Source organism: Tupaia chinensis, unplaced genomic scaffold (genome assembly GCF_000334495.1).
Source record: "Tupaia chinensis unplaced genomic scaffold, TupChi_1.0 Scaffold000355_1, whole genome shotgun sequence".
Classification (NCBI taxonomy): Eukaryota; Metazoa; Chordata; class Mammalia; order Scandentia; family Tupaiidae; genus Tupaia; species Tupaia belangeri.
The window spans coordinates 406229-416836 of record NW_006159850.1 but is presented as its reverse complement, the minus strand read 5'-3'; the positions used below and the strand labels follow the sequence as shown (position 1 = coordinate 416836).

The following is a 10608-nucleotide window of genomic DNA, read 5'->3' as shown; positions in this document are numbered from 1 at the left end:
TGTGTGTGTGCGTGCCCAAGATCCCAAGAGGAGAATGGAGGAGAAGGGATTGCGGTGTGACCATCCCCCCTGGGGGGTGATTTCTCACTTTCTGTCTCTATGTCTCTCTCTGTCTGTCTGGCGAGCGCACGCGCCCTATAGCAAAAATCTCTCCAAAAAAAAAGAAATCACCCCTCTCAGAGGTGGTCACGCCACAATCCCTTCTCCATTCTCCTCTCAGGATTTTGAGCATTCATGCACACATGCCCAGCATGAGTTTTTAAGCCACCGGGTCCATGGCTCAAACCGCAGTCGACTACGTGGGAGTCCAGCGACGTAGCCATTATGCCATCTGCTGGTCCCAATAATTTTTTGGGGGGGGTGGGGGGGGAGGTTTTTGCTATAGGGCACACGTGCTCACCAGAAAGTGAGAAATCACTCCCAAGGGAGATGGCCACACCTCAATCCCTTCTCCATTCTCCTCTTGGGATCTTGGGCACACACACACACGCACCCGGTGTGAATTTAAGCCACCAGGTCCAGGACTCAAACCATGATCAACGACATGGGAGTCCAGCAACATAACCATTACTCCAACTGCTGGTCCCCCCAATAATTATTTTATTTAACTTTATTTATCATTATTACTTTTAATATTTCCAGAAAGAGGGGGAGAGAGGGAAAGTGAGAAATCAAGTCTCCAGGTCTGGGACTCGAACCGTGGTCAGCCATGGGGAGTCACCTCCCAGCCCCCGGTGGTTTTCAAGCCACTGGGTCTAGTTCTCGAACTGCAACCAACCGCGTGGTAGTCTAGCCACGTAACCACTCTGCCACCTGCTAGCCCCGACTGTGACTATTTTTTGGTTCGCTATCGGGCACACGCACCCACGAGAGGGAGAGGGCTGTGAGGGGAAAGTGAGAAAGCAAGCCACCAGGTCCAGGGGTTGATCCATAGTCAGCCCTGTGGGAGTCCAGCACTCTAACCACGACACCACCTGCTGGCCCAGAGAAACAAGATCGTTATGCAAAGGGCGTTACAGCACCTGTCTTGCACGGGAGATGTTTAAGGCAGGGTCTAGACAGCCGCCTTTCCTTTCCTTTTGTTTTTGGAGAGGTTTTTGTTATAGGGCACGTGCGCTCGCCAGACAGACAGAGAGAGACAGAGAGAAAGCGAGAAATCACCCCCCCCCGGGGGAATGGCCGCGCTGCGTCCCTTCTCTATTCTCTCGGGATCTTGGGCACGCACGCACATGCGCCTGGCGTGAGTTTAAGCCGCCGGGCTCGGGACTCGAACCATAGTCGACTACATGGGAGTCCAGCGATGTACCCATTACACTAACTGCTGGTCCTTGACAGCCTTCTTTCTGATTGATGGTGTAGTACAGGACCTCTTGTATGTGTGAAGAGTGACCTGAGGGGAGAACATAGCTGGTCCCCCAGGCCGCGGGAGGGTGGCCCCAGACTCGAGGCGTGGCCCGCGTTCCCCGTTGGAGGGCTGATTCTGTGTACAGCTCCTGCCCTTTGCCGTCTGCACAGAATCAGCTCAGGATGGCCCGGTTCACAATTGTGGACGGCAAGACGGGGAAAGGGGTGAGCTTCAAGGACGTGGCGGGGATGCACGAGGCCAAGCTGGAGGTGCGCGAGTTTGTGGATTACCTGAAGGTGAGAGCATGTGCTGCACCACAGGGGGGCCCGGGAGTGGGCTCAGGGCCAGGCCGCTGGTCACAGGCTATGCCCGATGGGGACCTCCCTCCGTGGGACACCACAGCGGCGACCCGCGCCTGCTGGGCCGCGACACGTCACGGTAGGCTCTCGGGGGCTGGCACAGAGTCCCATCAGCTGCCGGTCCCTGACGCCGACAGAGCTCTGTGCGACCGCGTGTGGCTGCCGACTGAGACGGCAAGTCTTCCCGACCGCGGTCTCTGAGGCCGTGTGTGCTGTCTGCTGCCGTCTAGAGCCCGGAGCGCTTCCTGCAGCTCGGAGCCAAGGTCCCAAAGGGTGCGCTGCTGCTCGGCCCGCCTGGCTGTGGGAAGACACTGCTGGCCAAGGCAGTGGCCACAGAGGCCCAGGTGCCCTTCCTGGCCATGGCCGGCCCCGAGTTTGTGGAGGTCATTGGAGGTGAGTGTGGGTCAGGACGTTGAGGGCGGGCTTCCCGCGGACGTAGCAGGAGGTGCTGAGATGCCGCCCTGGCTTGGCCGGTGGCTCGAGAGGGCGCCCCAGGAGGTGCTCCGCTGGCGTCTGCGGGGAGAGGCCTGGGCCTGCGGAGGGTCTGCCCTCTGCGATGCCACCTGCTTACCTCCTGCTGGTCTCCGTGTCCCTGCAGGCCTCGGCGCTGCCCGCGTGCGGAGCCTGTTCAAGGAAGCCCGCGCCCGGGCCCCCTGCATCGTGTACATCGACGAGATCGACGCTGTAGGCAAGAAGCGCTCCGCCACCACGTCCGGCTTCTCCAACACGGAGGAGGAGCAGACCCTCAACCAGCTGCTGGTCGAGATGGACGGTCAGTGCCTGTCGCCCTCCGTTTAGGTGCTCGTGCATCCAACGCGCTCCCTTCCGCCTACGCAGCCCCCCCCCCCGGGGGAGGGCGACGCTAACACCCAGGGGCCTGATACCTGGCAACCAGCAGTTAGAAACCGGCTGAGCTCCAGAGGCGTGGCTTGTAAGTTAGAGTCAAGGCTGGGGGCCAGCATGTGGTGTGGTGGTTAGGGCGCTGGACTCCCACATGGTCAACCACAGTTCGAGTCTCGGACCTGGGGCTTACTTTCTTACTTTCCTTCTTTCTCTAATCAAATTTGATAATAAAATAAATAAAATTCAAAAATTCTTCAAAAGAAAAAGACAGTCTTTAGATAAGAAAGTCAAGGCTAGAAGAAGACAGTCTTTAGACAAGAAAGTCAAGGCTGTAGTGAAAAGAAGGAAACCCTGAACATTACTGGCCAGATGGTGCTGGGCCGCCTCCTTCCTCCATCAGCCCACTCGCTTGTGCCGCGCGTCTCAGTGGGGGTCACGCGGGGCGTACCAGGCGCCGAGGCGCTGTCTGGAGCAGCTTTGGTGCCTCATTCTCTTTGGTGACGATGACCCAGTAGTGGGCCGTCTTGTGGATGTAGACGTAGACCCTCTTGTCTTCTTGGCGGGCACCATCATAGAAAGTGATGCACACGCCAACACGGACTTTACCATTTAAAGAAGATGCACTGTGGGGCACGTGCATGCCCTAGTGGGGGGGAGCACCCCGGGCCCGGGCCCTCCAGATGTGGGCGCACGGGTTCTCACCTGTTGTTTTCAAGGCGCTCGACCCAGAGCTGGAGCCACACAGTCAGCCACGTGTCGCCACCTCAGCTCTAGACCTGGCCTCTGTGGGGCCCCAAATCTGCCGTCCCCAGGTGTGTGGTGGGTGGCACCAGGTGCACCCATACCACTCTGTAGCCATCTCTGCCATCCAGAACCAGAACTTTCTCGGCAACATGGACAGAAATTCCGCCCCCAAGCCTCCCCATTCTTCCTTCCTCAGCTCCTTGTAACCTCTATTTTACTTTTGAAGAATTGTTTGTTTATTCATTTATTTTTATTTGACCGCATAGGGACGGGGGTGGGGGGGAAGAAAGCAAGCCGCCAGGTCCAGGACTCGAACCACGGTTGGCTATGTGCGAGTCCAGCGACCACGCCACCTGCCGGCCCTTATTTCACTTTTTTTTAAAAATTATTTTATTTATCATTATTACTTTTTTATTTTACCAGACAGGGACAGAGAGAGAGAGAAAGTGAGAAAGCAAGGCACCAGGTCCAGGACCTAAACTGTGATGAGCCATGTGGAAGTGTCCAGAACCCTAACCCTAACCCTCTGCAAGGCCCTGCTCCTATATTTTTCTTAAGCCTCCAGGTCTGGGATTTTTTTTTTTTTCAAGATTTATTTCTTTATTACTTTTTTTTTTTAAGAGGTTTTTGCTATAGGGCACATGCACTCACCAGAAAGACAGAGACAGAGAGACAGAAAGTGAGAAATCACCCCCCAGGGGGGATGGTCACGCCGCAATCCCTTCTCCTCCATTCTCCTCTCGGGATCTTGGGCACGCATGCACACGCGCCCGGTGTGAGTTTAAGCCACCGGGTCCGGGACTCGAACCACAGTCGACTACATGGGAGTCCAGCGACATAGCCATCACGCCAACTGCTGGTCCCTTATTTCTTTATTACTTTTATCTTTCAATTTTGACCGGAGAGAGAACACACGCCACCAGGTCTAGGACTGGAAATGTGGCTGGCCATGTCAGAGTGCAGTGCCCTTGGCCACTCCTCCACCTGCAGCTTGGGGATTTGACCCACACGGCTGGCTCTGGGCATCCAGCTCCCTTAACCATGACTCCATGGAGCTGACTTGAAGCTCTCTCTTTAAAGTAACTTTGGACTTAAAAAGCACTGCAGGCCAGAGGGTAGCATGTTGTTTAAGGCAGCTGGATCCCACGTGGCTGGCTGAGTGGTGAAAGTCGTGGACCCCGCAGCTTGAGAAACACACTGGGCCCATGTGCATGTGTGCCCAAATCTAAGAGGAGGAGGGGACTGCGGCATGGCCATCCCCCGGGGATGCTTCCTCACGTTCTCTCTCTCCAGTGAGTGGACGTGCACCAGAGCAAAACCTTTCCTTGCAATTTTATTTATTATTATTATTTCTTAATTTGCTATAGGGCATATGTGCTCACCAGAGAGAGAGAGAGAGAAAGAAAGTGAGCTTCCAGGTCCAGGCCTCACCGAGGCCAGTCATGTAGGAGTCTAGTGCTTTGACAACCATGCCTCCTGCTGGCCTTGAGCAAAGACTTTTTAAAGGCATTGCGTAAGCAGTCTGCGTGTTCCCGAGTTCCTGGCGGCCATGGCGGCCTGAGTGTGGTGTGCTGGTCCAGACCGGCACACGGTACCCATTACTGCTGTCTGACCTTGTCCACGGTCCCTGACTTGGTGTGCTTTTCTGGTTCGGGGCCCAGTGCTGCCTCGCCTGCTGCGCGGAGCCACCAGTCTCCCTGGCCTCCAGTCCTACGCCGTCGCTTACCACCAGGGCATTTCCAGGCCAGTTCCACCGCGACGAGCTCTGAGCCTTGGGGTGGCGTGGCTGACTAAGGAGCAGCACAGCTGCTGTGATGCCCCTGTGCACGCAGCACCGACACCCTCACCCCTGCGGCCCTCCCACTGACCTGAGTCTGCCTCGAGCTCCCGTGGGCTCAGATGGCAGGTGCACCGGGGTGCTTGATAAGCCAGGAAGCTCTGCAGGTCTGAGGCCAGGGAGGTGAGCAGTGGTTGTGTAGATCCGGGGTCGCGAGGACAGTGGGGTCTGGAGCTGCGCCGCACCCCTGCTGCTTCCTGGCTATTTGTCACCCACTTGTCCATCAGCACCTGGTGGCTTAAAACTCACACCAGGTGCATGTGTGTGCGTGCCCACAATCCCGAGAGAAGAATGGAGAAGGGACGGGAACCAGCAGTTAGCGTAATGGCTATGTCGCTGGACTCCCACATAGTCGACCGCGGTTCGCGTCCCGGACCCGGTGGCTTAAAACTCACGCCGGGTGCGTGTGCGTGCGTGCCCAAGATCCCGAGAGGAGAATGGAGGAGAAGGGATTGCGGCGTGACCATCCCCCCTGGGGGGTGATTTCTCGCTTTCTGTCTCTATGTCTCTCTCTCTGTCTGTCTGGCGAGCGCACGCGCCCTACAGTGAAAATCTCTCCCCCCCCCAAAAAAAAAAAAAAAAAAAGAATGGGGAAGGGATTGTGATGTGGCCGTCCCCCCGGAAGGTGATTTCTTGTTTTCTGTGTCTTTGTTTCTCTCTGTCTCTCCAGCAAGCACATGCACCCTATAGCAAAAATCTCTCAAAAAATATATGCATGCATAAATGCACTGTGCACGTCCCACTCAGAGGGACGCTTCTGTGGCATGCTCGCACCAGGGCGCAGTCTCTGGGAAGGCACCAGGTGACTAGCCGGCCTCCTTGATGAAGGTCGAGTGGTTTTAGTGTCTGTCGAGTGAGGGGACCAGTGTCGTCGACTTGCATGAGGGTGCTGTGTGGCCACGTGCCAGGCCCCCCTTGTCTAAATCTCTCTGACTCAGAGGAGTCGGACCACGTAACTTCCTGCTGCGATTGTGTGGCCTTCTGTGGTGGCCAGCCATCCTCTCAGGTGGTCACGAAAAAGTCAGTGCAGAGACCTCTATGTGGCCTCTCTCTGCCTGGATGTGAAGTAGCCCCAGGAGTCAGGGTCATGCTCTGCTGTGGCCTCTCTCTCCCTGGATGTGAAGTGGCCCCAGGAGTTAGGGTCATGCTCTCTGTCCGCGTCTCTTTGAAGATGGATCTTTCGGGCGGACTCGAGCCTACTGGGAAGCACGTGCCGGCCGACCTGCTGCTCCGAGCCACACCTCTGCACTGCCGTCAGATGAGCTGCTCCCTCCCCGGGGGCTGCTCCGTCCTGGGGACCCGCTTTCTGGAACCACAGTGGAGTCAGGCCAGCCCCAGACCAGTGCCCTGTGTGGGACAGTTGTGCTCTCAGCCGTCCACCCTGTCCGAGGCCAGCCTCTGCTGCCTCCCTGGGCCAGTGTGGCTCTGCTTGTTGACGTGCAGAGGGCGAGTGGACACCGTGCTGGCCCCAAAGCAGGGACAGAGGCCGGCCTTGTTGATCAGGTCTTGGCACAGCCGAGCCAGCAGTCTGCAGGGCGCTGGCCTGCCCCGCCTCTGGCCACCTGAGCACGGAGGGTGGGCAGAAGGAGCGCTTTGCCCTGGAGAGTCCCATGGTTGATGTCCAGCCCACACTCCTGCGTTGGAACCCAGGACGGGACACGACCTGACTGTGCGTCGTAGGGGAGCCCCGTTCACGGAGCCTCTTCGCAGAGAGGCCTGTCCCCCACCTGGGATGCCAAGCAGACTGGCTCTGGAGCCAGACCAGCCTTGGAGCTAAATGTGCAGTTGTCCGTTTCAAATAGTAGTGTTTACGAGAAGAAAGTAATGAACACCGAGGCCTGGTGTGTGCTGTGGACTGCTCTGTCCAGGCCATGAGGCACCACCCTGGCAGCCGGGACATCTCCATCCGGGTCCCAGAATCCCTTGACTGCCCTGTGATGGCCCAGGACAGGAACGGCCAGGAGCCCAGCTGGCTGTTCCCCACCCTGAGGAACCAGCCGGGCAACGCTCACCCCACGGGGTCACCAGCCCTGCCACCAGCTGTGCCCCGGGGCCGTGCTGGTCTCTGCCGCAGGAGGTGAGGCGTAGCTTCGTGGCTCCACCCAGACGCAGTCAGAAATGCAGGGCCGGGAGCAGCTGCTCGGGTCTGGGGCCAGCGTGGGAGGAAGGGCACTGACACCCCCACCTCGGGCAGAGCCCCTCCCTACAGAAGGCTGCCCAGCTGTTCTCTTTTATTTTTGAATCTTGCCGTTTTTGACAGCTTGGGGAGTGAACTAGAAGATCATGCTCAGAATTTTTTTTTTTTTTTGAGAGAGAAAGGTATTGCTATATAATTCACGTGTGCTCACCGGAGAGACAGAAAGTGAGAAACCACCGCCCGGGGGGCGGGGGGGCATGGTCACACCGCAGACCCTCTCGTCTGTTTTCCTACTGGAATCTTGGGCACGCACTTACATGCCCAACCTGAGTTTGAAGCCACCGGGTCCAGGCTCGAGCCACAGTCATCCACCTGGGAGTCTGGCGACGCAGCCGCCATGCCATCCGCTAGCCCCTGTTCTAGCTGTTTTCACGAGAGCCAGACGGGCATGCACCTCACCAGGCTCCTTCATGCTGTGGTCAGTGCATTCCAGCCAGCCCTGGGCCCCTGCGCACACACGTCTGTGCCCTCGGGGAAGTCTGGGGCAGGTACCTGGAGCCACCCTGGGGTCAGCCTGCTCGGTGCTGCTTCTCTGAGCCACCACCCAGCCTCGGCCCTTCAGGAAGTGGCCGGTGACACTCCCCAGGGTACTCGGGGTGGACACAGCCACCTGCACATGGGGAGGGCTCTGAAGTGGGCACGGGAGGCCGCTCTGAGGACCTCCTAGCACCCTCACTCCCTGGGCCCCTGTCTGGCAGGTGAGGCGAAGGGGAGCTGACCTCACTTACTTTCAGAAGGGTTTGGCTGGCCTGCTTTGGTTAGGGTGGTTTATTTCCTGAGAGACAAGCACCATCAACGGCAGCTCGTGCCAGTTGGCATCTCCCCTCGGGATCCCCAGCCACTCCCCTCCACCCAGCCTGGGTCGTGGGACCCAAGTGCGGGCGGCTTTGGGGACCGAGCCCCAGCCTCCTTCCCCGGGCTCTCAGCGTCCCAAAGCCTGTGCACCGTGGCTGGGCCAGACTCCCCTGTGCTGGGCCCTTGTGGCCCTCGTGGCAGAGCAGCCGTCCTCTCTGTGCAGGTGGCCGCACCCACTGAGCGCCTGAGCGTCCCACGGGTGCGGGGAAGGTGTCGCGGAGGCCCACCGTTCAGGGCGTCTCCCGCGTCCCCGGCTCCAGGCCTCGGCACGTTCTCTGCAGGCTTTTCTCCCAGCGTGCAGCCCCGCGCTCATCCTCGAGGAGGTCATCAACCGACCTTGCATTTAGAGAGCTCGCGATTGGTGTGAAGTTGGAAACCTCTTTGCCTGTCCCATCTCACAGGACGCAGCTGGCCGGCACATGGTGTGAGATGGGCCGTCCTTGGCCTTGACACCTGCCCGCTTCTCCTCGCTGGCCGCCGGGTTGTTTCAGAGCAGACCCGGAGCTCAGCCCTGGGTGCCCCGACCTGGCCAGACTCCGCTCTCCTGTGTCGCCTCATCGACACCTTTATGGCCATTGGTTCTGGTTAGGGGGCCGCTCAGGGCTCACACACCTTGGGCCGGTGCTGGTTCTGAACCTTGCCTCCTTGGGGGACAGATCCCAGGCCTAAAGCCCAGAGCCTGAAACAAGGTGTCAGGTGACTCTGCAGCGGGTCACAGTGAGGTGACTGCGGGGGGGAGCGGTGCAGGCTGAGGCCGGCTCCTGGCGCCTGCAGTGGCGCAGCAGACAGGGCCTTCCACGGGCGGTGCCCAGGGCGCTGGGATGGCCTTGTCCGCCCACCCCGCAGGAGCCCGGGGGCCCGTCGCCACAGGAAGGACGACCGTCAGGAAGTCTGGGTGTCGCCCTCACCCCCGGGGGCCCTCTCCCCTCCTGTGTTCTCGGGTGGGAATCCGTGGGGAGCAGCGATGCTGGCCCAGCGCGAAGGCCAATGCCCCCTCTGTCCCTCAGGAATGGGCACCACAGACCACGTCATTGTCCTGGCGGCCACGAACCGAGCCGACATCCTGGACAGCGCTCTGACAAGGCCCGGCCGGCTCGACCGGCACGTCTTCATCGACCTCCCCACGCTGCAGGTCAGGCCCGGGCGGGCGGGGCTGGGGGCCCCTAGTCCTCAGGTGGGGGGACCTGCCACAGCCTTGGGCCAGTGCTGACTCCTGGCCCAGTGGCCACTGCCGCCTCCTCTGCCGCTCCTGTCTCTAAGGCCAGGGCAGTGCGTGCACTCAGGCGAGGGAGAAAGCCCGTGGACATGGCCGTGCCTGCACGCCTCCTCCACGTCCACCCTGCCGCATCTGGGCATACGTGTGCCCCAGCATTTTTTATTGCTTTTTAAATTTTTATTTAATTCTTTTTAGAAATTTTTTTTTCTTGCTATAGGACGAATGCACTCGCTGGAGAGATAGAGAGAGATGGAGAGATAGAGAGCCAGAAAGTGAGAAATCATCCCCTGAGGGATGGCCATGCTGCACCTCCTTCTCCGTTCTCCACTCAGGATTTTGGGCATGCATGCACATTCGCCCAGCATGAGGCTTTCTTTTTTAAAATTTTATTTGTTGTTGTTATTCAATTTGATGAGAGAAGGAGAGAGATAAGAGAGCAAGCTGCCAGGTCCGAGACTTGAACTGTGGTCGGTCATGTGGGAGTCCAGCACCCCTACCCACAATACCTCACGCCTGCTGACCCCACCCAGCACGTTTTCAGGCTGCGGGGCCAGCCCTGTGGGGCCCGGCTTCCTGACACAGGCCCACGCTCCATCTGCTCTGCTGCTTGATCTTGTCCACCCCTGCGGTGTCTCCATCCTGCGTGTGGTGGGTGCAGAGTACTGGCCAGAGCTGGGCTTCACAGCGTGTCCTCTGACCCAAGTCCAGCGAAGGAAAGGAGGACTCCCATTTCTCTGGGCACCTTCCTCCATGGAACACCTCAGGCTCTTCATCCCAGCTCTTAAGCAGCCAGCTTTGGCCACGTGCTGGCACAGCTGCTCCAACGTGGCGGGTGGAAGTCCTAGTGTCTCTGGGCCTCTTGCCTGATCGCGTCAGCCAGCTCAGGCCTCTGGTCAAGGCCTGCGCTGCAGCCTGGGACCAGGTGCCGCTGTGTGCTGGGTGCTTGCAGAGCCAGCCTGGCAGGGCGGCAGGTCGGGCCCAGCCCACATCGGGGTTTTCTCCCCCACCCAGCCCCCCGACAGCGTTGCTGGGGAGAGGCCGCCCAGTGACGGCGCAGGGTCTGGAGGTGCCGTGTGTGGAGTCAGGCTTTGCAAGCAGCCCTGGCTGTGGTGTCTTCACTCTCTTCTGCTCCCATTGCTTCCTTCCCTTTCCCTCCCCTTGTTCCTCATGGGAGGGGAGAAAGCCGCCATGGGGGCCGGCCGTGCCGCCGGC

General features: G+C 59.1%; 1 protein-coding gene across 1 annotated transcript in view; it reads left to right on the top strand.

The window, feature by feature from the left end:
• SPG7 (SPG7 matrix AAA peptidase subunit, paraplegin) overlaps window positions 1-10608 on the top strand; it is a gene marked incomplete at its 5' end in the record, with an annotated part of 48596 nt that overhangs the window by 20177 nt on the left and 17811 nt on the right. The window contains 4 exon segments of the mRNA XM_014589354.1: window positions 1516-1641; window positions 1935-2097; window positions 2303-2476; window positions 9188-9312. Coding sequence (XP_014444840.1) covers window positions 1516-1641; window positions 1935-2097; window positions 2303-2476; window positions 9188-9312 — 588 coding nt within the window.